The following is a 21,146-nucleotide window of genomic DNA, read 5'->3' as shown; positions in this document are numbered from 1 at the left end:
CACAGAACTATGGTCGCAATCTAGCTCTTGTTGCATACAAGTCTTGCCCAACAGGCAGTTGTTCTGGATTGCGATGCACATTCCCATAATCATAAAAATATACAAGTAGCCAGTTCAACTGGAACAAGAGTACTGCCTATATGAATACAAATGGATACCTGCATCCATGTTGGTTGTTCACATGTAAGCTTGCTTCTGCATACAACTTTCCTTGGCTGGATTACAGGACTTATATCTGACCTTTCCCCTCTCCACTTCATCTTGTGAAAATTTAAAAACCTATGATGTATTGGTCAAACTAGCAGGTAACCATAATGCTTTTCTGTTCCTGTTCAAATATGATGTGTCACAACCACGAAGACAGTAGATTCCCCAAAGTATGTTTCTTCATAACATGAAGAAACTGCCCACCTCCCAAGGTTAAGTCTTCTGCAGTTCTATGGCTACTAAACAATACTCACAGAACTGACAGAATTCAGGAACTGACAAATGTTTGAAAATAAATGAATATGTTAACTAATGACAATCTGTGAGAGGATATATCTCTGTTACCTGCTGATATAGACTGCCCTAGCTCTAAAGGGCTTTTTGTTCTAAATTCTCATATATATTTTCTTTTTATAAGAACATGATAAACAACCAGTTAGGGCCACACTAAGCTTGCCAAACATATGAATGAGATTCCATTTCAAATACTAGTGAGCAGGAGTCAAATTAATCTCCTGAGAAAAGCTTCGACATCAGCTACATCTTAGGATGTTTGTTATTTGAAATATTATTTATATAATTAAAAGCAATTAGGAAAATGATTATGAATCCACTTGATACAGTAGCTATGTAACAGATTCTTCAGAAGAACAAAATAAATTCAGGTCCTCATGTTACAGTATATGACAGTGGTACCTCGGGTTACAAACGCTTCAGGTTAGAAATGCTTCAGGTTACAAACTCCGCTAACCCGGAAGTAGTTGCTCCAGGTTGAGAACTTTGCCCCAGGATGAGAACGGAAATTGCGCAGCAGCAGGAGGCCCCATTAGCGAAAGCGTGCCCCAGGTTAAGAACGGTTTTGGGTTAAGAACATACCTCCAGAATGAATTAAGTTTGTAACCCGAGGTATCATGGATTCCCAATAAGCAAAAATAAATCTTCTGTAGCTAGACTGGACAAAACCAGAAAGTATTCCACCTAGACTAAGGCAACAAAAAATAAAGCAGTGTGTCCTCAGCATGTTGATGGTATCTCACTTTCAACCTTCAAACAATATCCCTCAACGGTTCCAACAGCAGAGGGGATTAAGATGTACCTTGTGACAGAGAGAGATTAATTCCTTGGGATCTGATAAACCATCCCCCAACCTGATAATTCAGACATGCTGTGTCAAAAAAGAGCAATCTAGGATATCACTCTCATCAACTTCCATGGGCAGCCCTACAAAATACCAAGATACCATGCCAAAGGCCACCAAGAGGCACAGAACAAAGGGACATTTCCTACGTCCATCCCTACATTGTCTATTTCAAAAGCAGTCTTGGTCACTTAACTGTCCTGGCTATCTGGCACCTTGTACTAGTTTTCATCACTTATGGAATCCATATGCAATTTGATACAAAATTAAGTTTCTATCTTGACCAATGCATCAGCATCCTGGTCAACTAGCCCTACCAACCATCACCTTTCCCGCCCCGACCTGGCCACAGTGATCCATGCAATGGTCATCTCCAGGCTTGACTACTGTAATTCGCTCTACGCGGGGCTGCCCTTGAAGCTGTCCCAGAAACTCCAGCGGGTACAGAATGCTGCAGTGAGGCTCCTTACGGGGTCTCTGCCATAGGAGCATATTCACCCAGTGCTTTTCAAGCTGCACTGGCTCCCGGTGGAGTACAGGGTCAGATTTAAGGTGCTGCTTTTGACCTTTAAAGCCCTTCACGGCCTAGGACCCTCGTACCTACGGGACCGCCTCTCCTGGTATGCCCCACGGAGAGCCTCAAGGTCCATAAATAACAACACCCTTGTGGTCCCAGGCCCTAAGGAAGTTAGGCTGGCTTCAACCAGAGCCAGGGCCTTTTCAACTCTGGCTCCGGCCTGGTGGAACGCCCTGCCTCATGAGACCAGGGCCCTGCAGGATCTGATTTCTTTCCGCAGGGCCTGTAAGACAGAGTTGTTCTGCCTGGCCTTTGGCTTGGAGCCAATTTGATTCCCTCCCTCCATCCCTCTCTTTTTTCTTTTCCTTCTCCTCCTGCGATGAGGCTACATTTTAATATTTTAATGTTCCATTATTTTAATGTTGTTTTTTATTTTTGTTTTTAAGTTGTAATCATTCATCTTGTTTTTATTATTGCTTGTAAGCCGCTCTGAGCCCGGCCTTGGCTGGGGAGGGCGGGGTATAAATAAAAAATTATTATTATTATTATCATCATCATCATCATCATCATCATCATCATCATCATCATCACATTGGCAATGCAGTTATGAAATCACAAGTAGAGAAGAGTCAATGGCAAAAGACTTGCAGAATTGTTTAAATCTATGAAAGACTGGATGTTCTATGCTACCCTCAGTAGTAGCAATGCACGCAACAAATAGGACAGGGTAGACTAACACCATTCCCAATACTACTTTCCAGAAACACAGCTGCAACTGCATGAATGAGTGACAACCCTTGAAGAAAAATCATGCTTTCCACCTTGAGATGGTTATAGTATACACTGACCAGGTTTGTATGTAACATGAAAACAAACTACAGTCTGGCACAAACAAGCGGGTTCCTAGAGCAGCACCAAATTATGGTTTAACCCTTGGTGGCATGACAGCAACAGGACTGGGGGAGGAGCACAGAGGTCATGAGCTTCACAACAAGAATCCACACATTTCCTTATTTGCACTAAGCCATGGTTTGATTTAGTGGCATGTACAAACAGAGAGTTCAAATTCCCACTCACCCAAGAACCTCACTGTGTCATCTTGGCCTACTTGGTTTTTTCCAACCAAACCTACACCCTAAGGTTGTAAAACTGTAAAGGGGGGGGTGGCCCTTAGAGGAAGGGCAAGACAAAAATGTGATTTTTAAAAAGTAAACAAGAGCCTCAAATAAGCTCTCACCCAGATAGCTCAACTGGAATCACAGCTATTCTACAGTTCCATAAAGATGCATAAATTGGACAGTTCCTTGTAAAAAAGTGAATACAGGTGACAACCATTTTAAGCATGTGTCCAATTGATGTGCGATCACTTATGCACAGGTCCTTTTGGACACAGAAGAGGGCAAAATGGGGGCATAACAGGGCAGGGCAAAATTATGCACACTCCGTGACACACACGGGGTCTGGGAATGAAACCCTTGTGCAAAATGATCACTGCCTGTATTCATTTAAGTGAGATTACATATATGATTTATAGTCTTATAGTAAGGGCATTCAGTTCATGGCTATCAACAAAGTTGACAAGTGTTTTTTCAAGTCAAGATATCAAAATACTACACAAACGAGAAAAGGAGCAATGCAGTCTGCTCAGTGTTACATTATTGGTACAGATAGATTATATCACCTTTAAATTGTTCTCCTGATTTTAAAGAGTTTCAACTATTTTTAAAAAATTATATGCCGCAATTTTATATTTAAAACAACAACAACAATTTACCAACAATTGCATTGCAATAAAAACCACATAAAAATTAAAACATCTCCAGTCGTCTATTACAGAAAATGTTTTTCTTAATTGTCTGCATAAACTTGGTGGCAAAGAGAAGTTTTCAGCAAACATTTGATGGTTAATATGGAAGGTGCCTCTTGAATGTCTACTGGAAGAGCATTCTGCAGGGGTAGGTTTGGTTTTCTGCTGCTGTCAAATGAAGCTCACCAACTCGGTGGGCAACCGGCAACATTGCTACAGATGACTGTTATAGACACAGGTGAAGACATTCCTATTATCCTGGGCTTTAAAGATCTGATGAAATTTTAATACCTGATTCTGGTACTATTTTCTGGTACTGTGGGTAGGAATAAATGTAAACTTCTGCAAATGAAAGCAAGCAAGTATTGAGGTGTCCCTAAGGATCTGTATTTGGTCAGGTGTTATTTAATTGGTTCATAAATCATCTAGAGCTGAGGTAGACAGTGAAATAGTCAAGTCTGTAGATGACATCAATTTATTCAGGAAGGTGAAAACTCAAGTAGACAGCATGGAGATCCAAGAGGAACCCTCCAAATTGGTAAAAAGAATGGGCAATAAAATGGCAAATGAGCTTATTCTATGTAAAGTAAGTATAAAATGATGCACATTGGAGTAGGAAACTGCTGGGGTATAACTAATCAGATCTTGAAGTTATGAATAGTTTAATCAAAACAATGACCCATGATATGGTATCTATGAGAAGGCAAATCCCATGCTTGGGAATGAAAATAAAATAGACCAGTATGACAATATTCTTATCCCTTTCCACAACTGGAGCACCATTAACATCAGGACAGTGCAGAATAATCAATAGTTGAGCTACTCTAAGTTGACTAAACAGCAGGTGTCTGGGGAAAAAATACCAGTGATGCTTAGTAGGAATAGGCAAGGTGTTCCACATCCTAGACACAGACATAAGGTGTAACTGTGGATTTTTGGTTGCCTCCAATGAAGAAGGACATTGTAGATTGGGAAAGTTGCAAGGAAAAGCAACCAAAATTATCAGGAAACTGGAGCAACTTCCCTACAAAGAGAGGACTTACAAGGAAATGGCTAACACATTTGAGGGCTTTTCATTTACAAAAAAAAAAAAAAAAAGATGCCTAGGGAAGGGAAGAGAACATAATAGATTCTTCTCCCTCTCATGTAAGTCTGGAATTCAGGCTCACCCAATATAACTGAATGACAGGAGATTCATAACAGACAAAACTGCCACAAGATACGGTCATGTTCACTAGCTAATATGGCTTTAAAGGGGGATTAAATTCACAGAGATGTATCCATTGCTCCTAGCTATAATGGAACCTCCAGGTTCAGACACAGTGTGCACCTGAATGCCACTTGCTAGCAGAGGCAGTGAGAGGGCTATTCCCTTGATGACCTATAAGGAAGATTCCCAGAGTCTTCTGGTTGGTAACTCTCGGAAACAGGATGCAGGACTAGATGGACTTTTCATCTGATCTAGCACAGCTTTTTAACTATTTATACACTAGATTGAGTATTTCAGATATATGAGACCAAGGAAAAAACAGATTTCAAACCATTTCCAAATGGATTTTTCACCAAAGTTAAATAAGAGACTATATAATAACACAAACTGCATTGCAAAGCCTTCAAGCAAACTAATTAGTGAAAGGTAGGCATGCTACCCATTATATTCAAAAATGATTCAGTGTGAATCCTAAATATTTAACAAGTCTATTTTTGTCTATACTCCAGTAAAAAGGTTGCAAAAGTCTGCCTTCATACACTTAGATGCTTTTTTTTAAAAAAAGAGAATACTTCCTTATAATCTGGTCTATTCTTCCTGCAATTCCCTACCTTCACATTTTGTTATCCTTATCTCTCCTACATGAGCAGTTCTTTTCCATTCTTCCTGTTGACACTCCACATATTTGTCGGAATGCATGTTTCCCACTGAGCGTTTTTAATGTGAGGAGACCTCCAAGGCCCCCCAAATAGCTTCCAACACCGTCCCCCCCCCCTACAGCCAAATGCTTACTTCATTGTACTGGTCCACTGACATTCAGAGCCTCACATGCAGCATTGGCAAGATTTTGTGTATGAAAATAGTTCCTCTTTCTAGCAACAGTGATGCCTCGCAGCCAGTAAGATTTGGCTATAAGCCAACTTCACCAAAAGTGAACAAAACTAGTTTAGAGTGAAGGCAATCTTCTGAAGAACCACAAAGACACCCAAACTGCAGGTTATCAAGGCAGCAAAAAGCTCACAAAAATTGCTCCTATGACTTCTTCAATGCCCAATACAGGGGTTGCAAGGTGACTTAAAGTGTCAGAGAGATGTGTCTTCTTTCTACAGCATCTCCCTTAAAAGGAAAATACGGAAAATGCACATGACTGAAAGATTACCAGAAATGGAGGCACACTTCTCACTGTGCAAGACACTGACAATGTCTGTGAAATATCCTTATCCCCACCCTGCTAAGATGTAAATCTTTTGACTTGTTCCTCTTACACTTTTGCTCCTCACCTCAAGCTACACAATCCATGATTATTTATTATAACCACAAAGCCTGTTCTAGTTTTACTTTATAATATTACACATTGTATGATTCAGACACCAAAGACATGAAGTAAAAAAAACTAGTCTAAAGGTTGAGTCATAATATTACACTTCAATCTAATTGCATTAATTACATATCTGCATGGTGATCTATTCCTTCCATTGCTCATTAAATGTAAAATCTATGCCCCAAACACTAAGCTGTAGAAGAGCAGCAAACAGAAAGTCTAAGTGCAGCATTACAAATAAAACTTTAGCACTTAAGTTTGCTATTCGCGGGTGGCGCTGTCGTGTTGTTTAGTCATGTCCGACTCTTCGTGACCCCATGGACCAGAGCACGCCAGGCACTCCTGTCTTCCACTGTCTCCCGCAGTTTGGTCAAACTCATATTAGTAGCTTCGAGAACGTTGTCCAACCATCTCGTCCTCTGTCGTCCCCTTCTCCTTGTGCCCTCAATCTAGAGAACATAGCATAGCACTAATATTGCCCTACACTTGGCTGTATCAGACTGCAGGTAGGATTATCCCTCCTAGAATGAAAGCTCATGAGCTGGAAAAGTGAACAGTACCATTCAAGCCTTAGAACTTGTTTCTTCCTTTGAGCTTAAGAGTATTGTGGAAACAAGGTGTAGGGTTCTTACTTTCTCCCTTGCAAGAATGGAAAGTTAAACAGTGTGGGAGGCAATATTCTATCCTTAAAAAGCTAATAGTCACTTACCAACTCATCTAATTGCTCTGGGGCAATGCTTACTCATCATATAAATGTATGAAATGGCCTAATGCTAAACCAAGTCAGAGCACAGGTCAATCTTGCCCAGTATTATGTACAAGGATTAGCAGAGGCTCTTCAGTCTCAGGTAGGGAAGCCCTGCTACTAGAGGCCCATGTAGCTGAAGATGCAGGGAGCTGAATCTTTAATTAGCTTTTTCAGGTGGCCATGTCTCAGAAGTGCATTACTGTAATTCATGTGCACATCTTTTCATGACTTGCTTAAATTGCAGAATAACAGTACAGTCCTTTACAGGACTACTACAAAGAAAACTCCACTGAGTTCAATAGGACTTACTCCCAGGTAAATGGCACAGGATTGCAGTCTAAGTTTAACAAGTTTTCAATACCTCAGTTCTCTTCTACCCGCTGCAGCTGCCAGTCTAAACACACCTCCCAAGAAGTAAGCACTACTGAACCAAATGGGCTAAACGTCCATTCCACCCCCCATGCACCCAAAGATAATGCTGACGCAGTTCTAGCAGCTTTTATATAATCAGACATTTCTACAAAGTATAGAAGTTTTTTTCTTAAGTAAAAGGCTTAACTTTCAAAATGGGAGTGGACATAAAAAATGGAAGTAATCGGGTCTAATGTCAACAAATAAACCACAGTGTGCATACTACAATTCTTGGTGTAAAAGGCATTTCTGACCTTAGATATGTATTACACAATAAGTGCAAAAAATAAATGGCACTTCAACAGGATCCGTTTTCAGCATATATCAACAGAGCATCTATGCAGATGTCCCGTTTTCATTGAAGTTAATAGAACTCATCATAGTCACAGCTACCTTGCCCCATTAAATTAAATATTCCTCTTCATGTATGAAGTATTCTTGCTTGTCTATAAATCCAGACCCTGGCATGTTTGCTGGTGATTTTTCTTGCTGCTAATTACCTAGCACTGCACAGCAGCAGGAAACAATGGGGTGTTACACATAAGGCACTAGCAAACAGAGCTGCTCTGGATTACTAAGGTAGTAGCTGGCTAACCAGGAAGTAGAAGAAAAGAATACTGAAGTTCATGGCACAGTGGAAGTTAGGTCATATTACACCACACAGTTGCAAATAGAAAAGAATTATTTTGTCACTGACTTCCCTCTGCCCCTCAGACAGCCTTGCCTTCCAAGGAGTGCAGGAACAGATAAAGCTGGCAGATCAACCCAGAATTGAAGCTAAGTATTGAACTGGGTGCACAGAAAGGCCTGCCATGCACTTGAAAATCATGGACACCAGCATGCCAATGTGGGCGGGGCCTCTTTCAATACTGGTGGGAATAGACTGCATGGCCAATCATTATCTGAGGCAGACTAACTTTATTCCTTCAGTTCTGAAATTACATATTTAACCACAATCTAAAATACAGGTCTTGCCACTTGTCTTCCAGGAACTTAAAAGATTGAGATAAATTACTCATGATCTTTTTTTATGAAAGTAATGTGAGTTGCTGTCCTGGCAGCCTGATCAGCCAATTATTTTGCTATAATGCCCATGTGTCCAGATATCCAACTGAAGTTGAGGAATCCCCAAGTCAAGAGGTGCTGGAGGACAGGAAACAAACTCTATGTCATTTTTGCTCCCGGCTTTCTCCCTCCCTCAGGACAAACTAGATATTACACCCAGCTATATGACACATTACCATGACCTCTTTCGAAACAGAGAGTACTCGCACTTCCAGAGAGTAATCAAATGTGTGGCTTTGTTGGTGCTTAACCCTTTCCCTGTTCATCATTTATTTATTCCAAATTCTCTTTTATTTTTCCCTTCAGAGTTTCAAATATAGGCAAACGTTCAAGTGGAACACTGGAAGAAACAGCAAACCAGCTGTAGGGGCAATATGGACTCAGGAAATAGGGGGTTGTGTATCCTTGTGCTCATGATTCTAAGCAACACTCTGTAAGTAGCTTTGCCTGTGAAAGAGAACCATGAGATAACACATTTAAAGCTGCAGAGAAGGTAACACCAAGTGGAAGCAGAAAGTGCAGAGAAAACATGTGTCCAACCCAGCATGCCACACTCATTTGCATGTTGGCCAGAGCTGCCTAAGTCACTTGTGCTGATGCTAGGTCACCCCAACAGAAAGTGGCCTCTGGAGAGTAGCGGTCACAGATCTGGTGAGAAAGATACATTTCTCTTTGTGAAGAGGAGAAAATTGGTCTCCTATACAGTGTAATGTTTCAATTAGGGATCGCTGAGCTTTGCTTGCTATAACACTACTGTCTGAAATCACTATTTCAGAAATCCACCTAAGAGAAGCAATACCTATCAGCATGGAGTTGCAGAGGCACAGAAACCATCCTCTGGTGCCACCTGTTGAGAGTTGCTGCTTGCACTGCACCCTAAACTAACTGTAAGGGCGTAAGACTTCCTTTGGAAGATAGGACATTTTAGACTAAAATCGATTTGTGTACTGCTTCCAACATTGTTAACCTCTTGTTGATCCACTGTTGTTAGTTACAGGATGCCATTTCTTGCACATACCTTAGGAGTAGGTGTGCCTTGTGGGAGGGCTGCTACTCAGCCATTCAATTGGGAGTCCCAGGTTTCTTGGCTTGGGGCTTCAGCAAAAATTTAATATAAATAGAATATCCCCTAGACTCTGTCCCCAGCCAAGTGCTGAGCCAAGGGTTACACACACATCTGCATGTAACATATTGTTTGACCAAACTTTCCTTCTGTCTTGTCAGTACACCAGACGATGGGAAACAACAAGTGATTGCTCTGTATTCCCTAAGGTACAAAATGCTCTTTCAGTGGCTTCCAGGAGGTGGTGGGAAACACTTGCCTACCCACCCACTTCAGTTGAAAATGAATGGCAAACTGCATTTTTATAATGAAACAAGCAGTGTTTAGAAACATACATGATCACATGGAGGCATCAAGAGAAATTGGCCAGTGGTTTAGAACATCTCTTCCCACATGCAACTGCCTGAATATTATACAGATATTATTTCAGAACCACTCCTCATAGTCTTATCACCTTCATATTAGATGGGTGCTAACTGAAGAGAGGAACTTTACAGTTGTGGTGTTGTGTCCACAGGTAGAATTGTCCTCCTCAAGAAGGCTCACTTAGCACCAAACATGATGCTCTTTTGACACCTGGTAAAATACATTCCAATATGCCTAGGCCTTCAGGTAAGCCACTTAAGATGGGTTTAACAGACTGATTTTATACTGTTCTGTTTTTCATTTTTGTACTAACTTAATTTTATGTATTGTTTTTCTTTAACAGTATTTTACTTGGAATAGCTAGCCACCCTGACAATTTCATTAACTGAAGGGCAGCATATAAATCATTTAAAGAAATAAATGCTTGTGTTGCTTCCGTCTTTCCCACAGTGGAAAGCTACACCAACTACAAGGGACAGAATATATATATATATATATATATATATATTTTTCAATGTGTCTTCGGTAAGTACCCCATCCATTCATCTATATATGACATGGATAGCTCAGTTGGTACCCAGGTCCCTGTATTCGATCCCTGTATAGAACAGCTGCATGTTCCTGCATTGCAGGGGGTTGGACTAGATGGTCCTCAGTATCCCTTCCATTCCTACAATTCTATGGTTCTATGACATTATTAAAAACTGCAGTAACAGTTGCTAGGATAATCTTAATAGTCAACTTTCATATCACCTACACCCTATGCAGTTTTGTATGTTGGTCAGTCTTCCTTTAAAAAAAAAGATACTGTATACAAGAACAACAAAAACTGTTTTAAATTTGTAAATATTTTATATACTGCTAGTACTGTGATTCTACAAACTGCAGACTATAACCAAGTCTTAAATTTTATAATTGTATTATATCACATTTTACAAATGTTTAATAAAAAATGCTGGAAAAATTACAAGTCACAGTTCTGACAGCAACATACCTTTGTTTCCCTCTCTAAACAATTAAGCTACCCAACATTCCTGCAATTTTATCCTAACTTACTTGGACCCATGGAACTTCACTTGTACTTGCAGAAATCCACAAAAAACCCATCCTGCCAGGAAACTCTCCTTAAAAGTAAAAGGACTAGATCCAAGGCTATTTGCAGGTGGTCTTATTTGAATATGGCAGTTTCAAAGACCAGGGAGAAAAGAGCTCCCTATTTATTTTGTATAAAGTGAAAAATACAGTGGAAACATTAAAATAAATTTATGTGGCTACCAATTTTCACACAAACAGAATCCCAATGCTTTTTCATTTAACTGACAGAAATATCACCCCTTGGGATTTTAGATATTAAGCATCTCATTGTTTTGGAAACACTCAATTCATCTAAAGAACCACTGAATTGTTTTCAAGGCCTTATAGTTATTTTCTTCCAACAGCAGTCATCCTGTCAAACCACTTTTGAAACAGACTTTTAGAAACACTTGGTGATGACAGGTGACTAACCAAACCAAATTAATTGCTAAATGTAAACCTGAAAACTACATTTTAAGATCTAGGCAGCCTTCCACAACATAGCACATTCCTGGCATTTTAGACTACAACTACCATCAGTCCCAGCCAGCAAACTGAAGTTACTGGGAGCTGTAGTCCAAATATCTGAAAGGTACCTGCATTGAGGAAGGCTGGAATATCAAAGCGTCTCTCCAAGTAGGAAAATGGCATCCAGGGCCTCCCACCTTCCTCCACCACTGGCTGAAGCAAGCAATGCCAGAGTTTTACTTCTTAGAATCATGAGAATGGGTTTGTAGATCAGAAGTACAGAATGCCTCCATTCCAATGCAGAAAATATTTCTACTCAGTTAGACTACTATTCTACTATTCTACCCTGTCTGCTTCATTCACCCACCTGTCTCAACTGTGGCAAGGAGGAAAACCCAAACCCACACCCCCCCATTGGGTCACTCTGAAGCTGGAATAAGAATTTTTATCCTTTCTTAAATTACACAGCTGAATAATGAGTAGCCTCATCTCTCACACACCCTCTCACACTTAATTCCATTATATGAGTATGTGTAGCTGCAATAAAAACACAGTCCTCAGAGTGCAATTAGAAGAGTTGAAAGGAAAAGCAGTTAAAAATACTATGTGCTCCTTCTCCCTTTTAGTACATTAAATACCTCTGCCACGACATAAACACCTGATGTCCTCCCTCCTCTCCCCAATTATTTAGCATTGTTGGAAGAATCCCAAGCTGACCCCACCCCACCATCAACGAGGCCAGCTAGCAACAGACGACATCACCCCCATCCATTGAGCAACAGAGATGGGCCCATCGATTCACTCTGCTTGCAGCCTTCCAATACGCTGTAGTCATACTATCCAAGGGTAATCGCTCCCAAGCTTCACCCGCCCACGAACTTCATCTGCATCTATAGAAAGCATCGCACATGCTGCTGCCAGGAAATACAGGGCAAAAAAGGGAAACACTGAATCAACACAGGAACCTTATTCTTTGCGAGGGAGGGGGGAGGGGGGCAATACAAACATCCGGGTGTCAAAAGGCTGTGTGTGATTCTATTTCATTTAACACACCATGGTAAGATTTTTGTCGAATAATTGGCGATGGGGGGAGGTGAGAGGTAAAGCTCCCTTGGCGTCACTGCATCCGGCCGTTTGATGTAAAGCTCATACCGATCTGTGTGCTTCTAAAGCACGCTCCTGTAGGAGAGATGACAGGTTTGCTCAGTGCATTTGTGGAGGGGAAAGGGGGGGGACCCACTCTCCTCCTCTTCCAAGCGATCGAGCAAACCACTCCAAAGCCTCACCTTTCCTACGCTGCTACACATACCAAGCAGCTGTCCCACCTCACCATCGCGGGCGCCAATCCCCCCCCTACACACACCCCAACCCCCTTCCTGCACCACCACACACGCATTGTGGGGCGGGGGTCACGCCCTTCCCTACCAGCTCCCCATCCGTTCCCCTGTCACTCCCTCAACCTCTCGAGACTGACCCCTCCGCCCCATGGCTCCCCCCCCTGAGACACACACCCTATATGTGTGCATTTATAAACATACACATTTATATATATTTACACACGCCCTTTTCATTCCTCCTCCTCCTCCTCCTCCTCGCCCGCCCTTCCCCACAGCACTGCAGCAGTAGCCTCACGCCCCGAGTCCCTCGCAAGCCCACTCCCTCCCCACCGCTGCCACCATCACAGGAGGCGACACAAAAAGCGCCTTAGCGACAGCGGGCGACGCCACAGGCCCACGGCCGCCGCCGCCGCCCCACACGCCCCGGCGGAGGGGCGGCTCGTGTCCTCCGCGGGCCCCGTGCGCATAAAGGGCCCCGGCCCCTCCCCCCTCCCGAAGGAGAAGGGCGGCAGCCAGGCAGCAGCAGGAGGAAGCAGGCTGCCGGCGCTCCCTCCCTCCTTTCCCATTGCATCCATCCCTCCATCCATCCCTTTCCTTCCCTCCTCCCGGCTCACCATCGCTGCGCTTGATCTCCACATAGATCCCTATCTGGATCTTGCCGAAGTTGGCCGTTGCCATCGCGTCATAGAGTGACGGTAGCGGGGGGGGGGAGAGGAAGGGAGAGAGAAGAGGAGACTGTTCGGGGCCCCGCCGGGCGCGAGAGAAGGAGAAGGGGCGCCCGCGACGGCAGCGGCAGTTTCTACGGGAAGGGGGAGGGGGGAAAGGGAGGTGGAGGAGGAGGAGAAAAAGGCGCCGGCCGGATACAACAGTCGCCGGGAGCCGCTGCGGCTGCGCACACAATGGAGGCGTCACGGCAGGACCGGCTTGAAGGGGCGGGAGGAGGCGGGGCGGCCGCTGGAGTAGCGGCGGTGGCGACGAGTTGCCGGAGTTTGGCGTGAGGAGACGTCGGGGGCCGCCGCCGCTCGGCGCTCGTTTCTTTCTCGTCTGGGGCGCCCGCGGCCGAGAGGCTCCCCGGCTCTGCCGCTCGCTCTTCCTTCGCTCCCTCACAGGAGCCACACACTGGGCTACCTAACGCTTCAGACGTGCACAGCTTCTGCCTTCGCCCTTTCCAAGCCCGCCCTGCTCCTCCCAACTTCCGTGTGGTGTTAGGTACCGACTACTAATAGCACGACTGGACCTAATGGTCAGGGGTCCCTTTACCTTTTACTACTAGCCCCATTTGGCGAGGAGGGGGTGCACGGTTTGCCCGAGGCGGGCGAGTGAATCTTTTGAACCGCGAGGTGAAATTTGAACTCAGGTTCAACGCTCAGCTCCTTGCGCAGGATACTGTCTTGAGTCTAAAAAGGGGCACAAGAGTGCCCTTTGAGTTATAAGGTGAGTAGGAAGGAAAGCATGCAGGGTGTGACATTGCAAGCCTCAAAGTTATGGCAGTTTATAAAAATGACAACTGCCAAGCCATATATATACTTGGCATATCAGCTACCTGCCCCTGAGCCAGACAAGCATATCGGCAAGGCAGCTACGGCAATGGCTCGCCTCTCCAAAAGGGTACGGGAGAAAGCAATGCAAAGGTCCAATACCAAGATGAAGGTCTACCAGGCTTGTGTGTTGAGCATGCTCTTTTTGGAAGTGAGTCATGGGCAACTTAAGATCATCAGGAACATGACCTCAACACCTTCCACATGTGCCACATCAGGAAGGTTTTGGGCATCACATGGCAGGACAGAGTTTCAGGCAGAAATGCGCTCTCCCAAGCCCATATTCACAGCAAGTTCGTACTCCTTTCTCAGCGACGTCTACGCTGGCTTGGTCATGTCCACAGAATGGAAGATGGCAAGATCCCCAGGGAGCTGGCTTCAAGCACCAGGCCAAATGGCAGACCAACTCTGGTTAAGAGCTCTGCAAACGTAACATGAAGGTTGGCAATGTGGAAATCCCTTATAGATAAACGCAGCACTTGGAGACAGTCAGGTCATGTATCCACAGCAGTGACCAAAGCAGAAATGCCTGCTGGGGGCAGCACAGAAACAAGAAACGCCATGGTGCACCTCCATCAGCGCAACTGGACGCCTTCATCTGCCCCAACTGCAATAAAACATGACTCTCTTGTATCTGTCTCTAGCCACAGCAGGTGCTGTAACTCTCCAGCGGTTTGACTTTACCCTTCCATTGTCTCCCAACACAGATGGATGACAACCAAAATAAGGTTTATGGATGTGCCAGATTCAAAATTGTTCCAATAATAATTTATACAGGTACAGAAAGTTAAATAGTGCTTAAAATAGACACCTTGACCCTTTTTACTCCCAGTTTTGATACAGGCATCTCATACATCTCTTTTTGATAAACTGCTGGTGTACAGTATTTTATTCAGGCTTGCTGAAGAAGGCATGCTTTCATTGGTTTGTGGAAGTTCTGGGCAGTGGTTCAAAAATTTAAGATTTTCCTGCCCTATTGAAGCCTATGCTGGCAGCTCCCAGCAAAAACTATGGTGTACATGTAGTTTAAATTTTGAATTGAGAATTTTGCCACTTCTACAATATTTGCAGAAGGAACAACCTAAGGATTTTGTGTGAAGTGCCTGTTTCTTTTGTTATAGAATATGGCATTATGGTGTAAAGATTAGAACAGGGATTGCCAATGTTTTTGGGCCCTGATGCACATTTAGAAACCCAAAAAACTCATGGGCACTACCTGCAATCACATACAGTTCAACTTTTTCAAAATTGAAATGCCATGCATAAAATAATTATTGTTAGGCCCAACTTTGTGCAGTCCATGCTATAGCACTGTGAAAAGCACTTGAATCTGCTGCATTTAACCACAAGTTGTAGTTCACTGCAGGGTTTGTTAATGGAAGTGCACTTATAACAGAACTAACAAATAGAATTAAAAAAATTAGTAATTATCAAGCAACTACTTTAATATTTTACAGAACTTGAATATTTTAATATAATTCCCTTTAAAAACCCAAGGAATTACAATGTTGTTGTTGTTGTTTTAAAAAACCTAGCAGTTTAAGATGTCTCATGTTGAATCAAATTCTTAAAGCTAGGATGTTGGAAGCTAAGTGTGATATCTTACCAGTCATGCCCCATAATCGCTAATGATGTACAGTGCTACAAATTGTGCTTACAACTTACAGTTAATGCACACACACTTTCCCTTGCTCTTTCAGGCCCAAATTCAAATAAGGAAGATGAAGCACTTATGTTGCCCTTGTCCTGTTTTGCCTTATGAAGCACCTGAGCCTCATTAGATAAATCAATCTGTGAGTTTATTTGTTGCCTAGACAGTAGCTGGCAGGGCGGATTAAACAGTGGGAAGGGGTCTTCTAGCATCGTTCACTATCCTTATGATGATTCACCATATAAGAGGTTGTGTATGGCACTGAATGACAAGAGTTCAAAATTTATTATGAATTTGGAATTGCAACTTGATGCATGAGAGAAAAATAATTGCAGCAGACATCTGGGGTTGCTTTGGAACCTGAGATGATCAGGGGGCAGTGATGTGGATGGGTAAAGCATCCTTTTTCAGCGTACCATTACTTTGCTTCAAACTGCCCCCTACTAATGTAATTTCACAACAGAAAATATGTATGGGCCAAGATTTGTGAACTTAATAAGGTAACCTGATATTCTATGTAAGTCCTCTGAGAACCTTTAAGAAGGGGAGATCTGTTGACCTATACATGCACTGAAATATAATCAATCCACCCATTCTGCCTCAAAATCAGCACACTTATCACCTGTATACTGCCGTGGTGCAGCTTTCTTGGTCCCTGTGGTCAATCAGCTGGATTGCTTACCAAACATGCTTTCATGTTTCATTACTGGCATTGTCATCCAGTACAGCTACACTTATCACACCCCAAGCAGCAATAGTACTACTCACATGTACTGCATCAGACGAGACCCTACCCCACTATTTAACCCAAGCGTAGGAAAACTTTGGCCCTCCAGATGTTGTTGAACTACAACTCCCATCATCCCTGGCCATTGGCCATACTTTTTGGAGCTTTGAAGTTGTAGTTCAGCAACATCTGGTGATCTAAAGGTTCTTCACAACTGGCTTAGCAACAAGTGTTTATACGCCACCTTTTTTTGGTGTAGTTCGAGATATTTACCCCTTTTATCCTTAAAACAACTGAGAGGAGGAAATCATCCAGTGTGTCACTCAGTTATCCGGTGTGCTTTGTGCCCAAGCAGGAATTTTAATACAGCTCCAAATCCAACACAAACCAGTTTATCATAGTGGCTCTAAGCATGCTTTAACTACCCGACACATTCACAATTTTCTTCCTTTGTTGTGTTGGTGGAGTATAAACACCTGTTTGACTAGGCATGCAAAGTTTTATCTCCACAACTGCACAAAACAACACATTAAGACCTTAATCCTGTGCCCTTTGTACAAAATCACTACATGTAATTCACAGTAACTGCCTTGGATTAACAACTTTCCTGATTCTATACACATAAATAACATGGATTGGAGTTCCTACGTAATGCATACTAATTGAAAGCATGGGGTGTAGCCTCTGCTCACTCCTTTTTGACCTCACTATTTTTTAGTGTGATATGGTAGTTAGAGAGTAACTAATCCCATCTAAATGATCCTGAATACGAACCTTTGTATTTCTTCACCTAATTCCTTCTGAAGATCAGAAGGATCTTCTGTCCTTGTACTGAATCTGGCCCCCCACTTTCCATCCCTAGAGGCAAGAAAAGGGTGTGAATGTGAAGCATCTTCAGCAGTGGGCCTTGGCATCCATCAGGAGTCTGATTTGCAGGAAGCACCATTAGCAAAAGCGCGCCTCATGTTACGAGCTGTTTCCGGTTACTAACGGACCTCTGGAACCAATTAAGTTCATAACCAGAGGTACCACTGTACTCCCTTGTCAAAACGAGCTGGTGACAAGAGCAGTAAACATTCCTCCACCTACCTAATAGTTTGCCTGTCTTTCCTCATGGATTCTTCAGCATTTAGTTTTGATCTGGGTATTCCAGAGAACAAAGGCAATCAAAATGAATTTAGTGATCTATAATATGAAAAGTAAGGGAAGCACATGAAAGAGTACAGCCCCTTAAGCCTGTTCCCATGAAATTTCTCCTGGGAACACTGGAGGAAGGTTTGAGAACACTGATTAATGTAGATTTAGGCCTGATACTCAGCCCTGGTGTGGCAGTTAGGCTGGTAGCTTTGCTTTATATAAGCATCTTCCTCCCACTTTTTAATTGGCTATTTAAAAGGTAACATGCTTTTAAAAACAACTTGTATTTATTGAACACCCTACATCTTTTTTTCCTCCCCAGGTGAGTATGGATGGTGTATAAGATCAGAATTCAAGAGATTCTGCTTAAGGGTCAACACCCAGCTCTCCCCCCCCCCCGAGCTTTCTATGTACTCTTAAAAGCAGCCTCTGGAGGAGTATCAAAGTTGCAGCACTGCAGAAGGACTTAACCTTATCCCATGCTGTTTTCCTGATCTAAAGGTGGGGCAAATAGCAGCTTTGGAGAGGGCTGTTTACATCAATCCAAATCAGTTACTTATAAGAAAAAAATAGAAACATCCTCTCATCAAGTTTGGCCTCTTAAAATACTTTTTTTACAGGAAACTTTTTAAGACATTGGCATTATCTAAGTATGTTAATGAATTAATTTACTTTTTCATACACACTTAGTTAACATTAAGGAACCTAAAATGTGGTCAGGTCCACCAGGCTATATTGGTCCACTTCCCTTTTTTCCTTTTGGCCCAAAGGACTTCAATATTCTTAATTTCTTTGTGCACATGAGCAAAACTAATTTCCCCAGAACTGTGCTTAAGCTTCCCCTTTTCAGCAATTGTAGTAAAATCATCTCAATAAAACTAACAGCTTGTATTAATTCCTGCTCCCACCTGAACAATTTAACTTTATTAAGAACAGCAATTCCTCTTAATTGACCAAAATAAAATTGGTGCATATTCACCAGTCCACTTCTGTCTCCTAATTTTTCTAATTCAGACACTTGTTCACATAAAACAATAAGGCTGCATATAATTTATGCACCTGAAAAAGTCAAAATCCTCTTGTATTGGACAATCTTTCACTAAACAATAATAGGTGAGCACTCTGGACTTAGTTTCTGTCATCCCTATCACATTATTATTCATGTGTATGATATCTTTAAAAACTAATAAGCCTTAGATATAGATATGATTTTGGAAAATGACAAATACTGAATAGAAAAGATGATTTCATGGTAGCTGAATAGCTGAAAGTGGACATTTTTGCTTCCTAGTATTGTGACTTCACTGAAGCAGCAGTAGCAGCTCAACTCTCTTCCAGTCCCCTCCTTCCTACTCAACCCCCCTTTAAGCATCTCATTCACCGTATGGTGTAGCTTTTTAACACTACCCCCAGCTGAGTATAACACTTCATGAATAATAGCATTAGGAAGCAAGACTACAAAGTACTGCAAATACAAGAACAGTTACATCTACAGTGATACAAAGCTTTAAACTATTCTTTTTGCTCTGAAATAAAAACTAGACTTTTGTGTAGGGAAGGACAAACGACACCACCGAAAAATCCCCACACAGCATTTTATTCAATTTCCTATAGTTCTGTCAAGAAATAATATTTGGTTTTGCTATATAGCCATCACCATGATAATGTTTATGGAGGTTAGAGGATGGATTTCAAAAATTAATCATATCTGAGCTTGCACATATTTTCAGTAGAAATATAATTTAAAGTGATGTCTCTTAAAGATTTTTACAACAACAGCATTTATATCCAATATCTAAGCATATATAGCTTAGATTTCTATTTAGTGAAAATTAGTATTCAGGTAGTGTTCTGAAACCATAAGTACCACATTTGTCTCAAATGTCCATTTTATTGTGCATTCATGATGATTTGTGCTCATGATGATATCAGGGTGGTCACACGTGATCCTGCTTTCGATACTGTTTGTGCTTGCAAAGGTTTTGGGGTAGTCACACGGCTTCATTTCTAAACAGTGCATATCCCATCACTTCCTGCTGATATCCTGTAACTTGTTATCCCACAAATGTTCTGGTTTATTTTTTACCTGTTTTTGGTGCAATAATGTGGAAGCATTGGGGAAGCATTGCAGAACAAGTAATTAAGCAGAATAAACCCACTACTGGTGCACTATCACCATGTCAAGAATAGGCGTGCAACACTGGTGTCAGAAGTGGGGTTTCCTGGAGGAAGGGCCTGTGAGTAAGGTGCACCTGTGCTGAAATAGGAGGAGAAATAGCTACAGACCTTGAGCAGCTTGAGAGAATAGAACAACATCAGAACAAGCAGTTTGAGCAGATGCTCTAGCAGCAGAAGTGGTGACAGATCGAGCAGCAGAACCAGTTGTTTGATATAATAGAGCCACGACTAGCAGAGTGGTAGGGAAGTCTCCATGGAGTGGAAAGTGTGACTCCATGCAACGTGCGAGCGTGCCTGATGTGATGCTACAGGGGGTTAAAAGTGACCCAGGAGCACAGCTGCATGGCATCCAGAGGGAAGGGGTGGCCAAAGAGATCCAGAGCATGGATGGGCAGCTATGAGGCTTGGACTCCAAAGGGCTGCAGTCAGTAGCTGAAGGCAAGGGAGAAGACAATGCTTCAGAGAAGGGTGCACTGCCTGAAGCCAAGGAAATGCTGATTAATTTCTCTACTCCTTGGGAGCCTGCTGTGGAAAAGGAGCAGGAGGGATTGGGGGTGCCGGTAAGTGTGCAGTGGCTGTTGTTAATTGATTTCTTCACCCCCTGTGTGCTTTCTGTGGAAGAGAGGAAGCAGGAAGAATCAGTGCCTGTGGAGATGCCAGAAGATGAGGTGTGTGAGAGAGAGAGGAAGAGGAAAGTAAATTAAGCAAGGCCATTAGGAAGACTACAGAGGATCAAAGGGACGCTTTGCGAAAAAGCAAATGGGTGAAGCCCCTCAAGAGCTTAGAGTTGAGAGGAGTTACATGACGGGAAAGCAAAAAGGCAGAAGGCAGGGCATGATGGCTAATATCTATTTGAAAGAGGCAAGACCCTCTTGGAGTGTAATGTAAGGAACCCCTCTATCATATGCTCTGGTTGTTAATATGTATAAATAAACCATATATCTAAAGACACCACTGTCTTGTGTGCCTCATTTTCCAAAAGAAACAGACCCTGGGTAAGCATGTCTAGAACTCCCTGGAATCTTGCTCCACTCAGAGATTGAGGGTGGTATGCAACAATATTCTCCTGTAAATGTTTGTGTTCATTACAGCTTATGGCTGAAACCAATTAAGTGAACTTGGCTGTATGATGGTGTTAGGTATTGGTGGGGGCAAGGGAGACAGGTGATTGTTTAATAATAAA

The 21,146-nt window shown here is 42.5% G+C and overlaps 1 protein-coding gene and 2 long non-coding RNA genes across 7 annotated transcripts in view; 1 reads left to right on the top strand and 2 right to left on the bottom strand.

The window, feature by feature from the left end:
- Positions 1-13,536, bottom strand: part of KIF2A (kinesin family member 2A) — a 46,439-nt gene extending 32,903 nt beyond the window's left edge. For 4 of the 5 annotated variants that reach the window (XM_053408583.1, XM_053408585.1, XM_053408584.1 and 1 more), the window contains exon 1: positions 13,347-13,533. In XM_053408583.1, the coding sequence (XP_053264558.1) occupies positions 13,347-13,410 (64 nt within the window). In that variant the 5' untranslated portion in view covers positions 13,411-13,533. Of the gene's footprint in view, positions 1-13,346 lie in introns of all 5 variants that reach the window. The other variant, XM_053408586.1, reaches the window with a different exon arrangement.
- On the bottom strand, positions 11,102-12,743 carry LOC128423452 (uncharacterized). Its single transcript, XR_008332758.1, has 2 exons — positions 12,449-12,743; positions 11,102-12,306 (listed from the first exon to the last, which is right to left on the bottom strand). It is a non-coding gene; the product is annotated as an uncharacterized LOC128423452 (long non-coding RNA).
- Positions 13,537-13,729: 193 nt separating the features above from the next.
- On the top strand, positions 13,730-20,914 carry LOC128423451 (uncharacterized). Its single transcript, XR_008332757.1, has 3 exons — positions 13,730-15,047; positions 15,971-16,063; positions 18,108-20,914. It is a non-coding gene; the product is annotated as an uncharacterized LOC128423451 (long non-coding RNA).
- Positions 20,915-21,146: the final 232 nt, after the last annotated feature.

Source organism: Podarcis raffonei, chromosome 11, assembly GCF_027172205.1.
Source record: "Podarcis raffonei isolate rPodRaf1 chromosome 11, rPodRaf1.pri, whole genome shotgun sequence".
Taxonomy (NCBI): domain Eukaryota; kingdom Metazoa; phylum Chordata; class Lepidosauria; order Squamata; family Lacertidae; genus Podarcis; species Podarcis raffonei.
The sequence above is the reverse complement of the archived record's forward strand: the minus strand, read 5'-3'. Positions and strand labels throughout refer to the sequence as shown.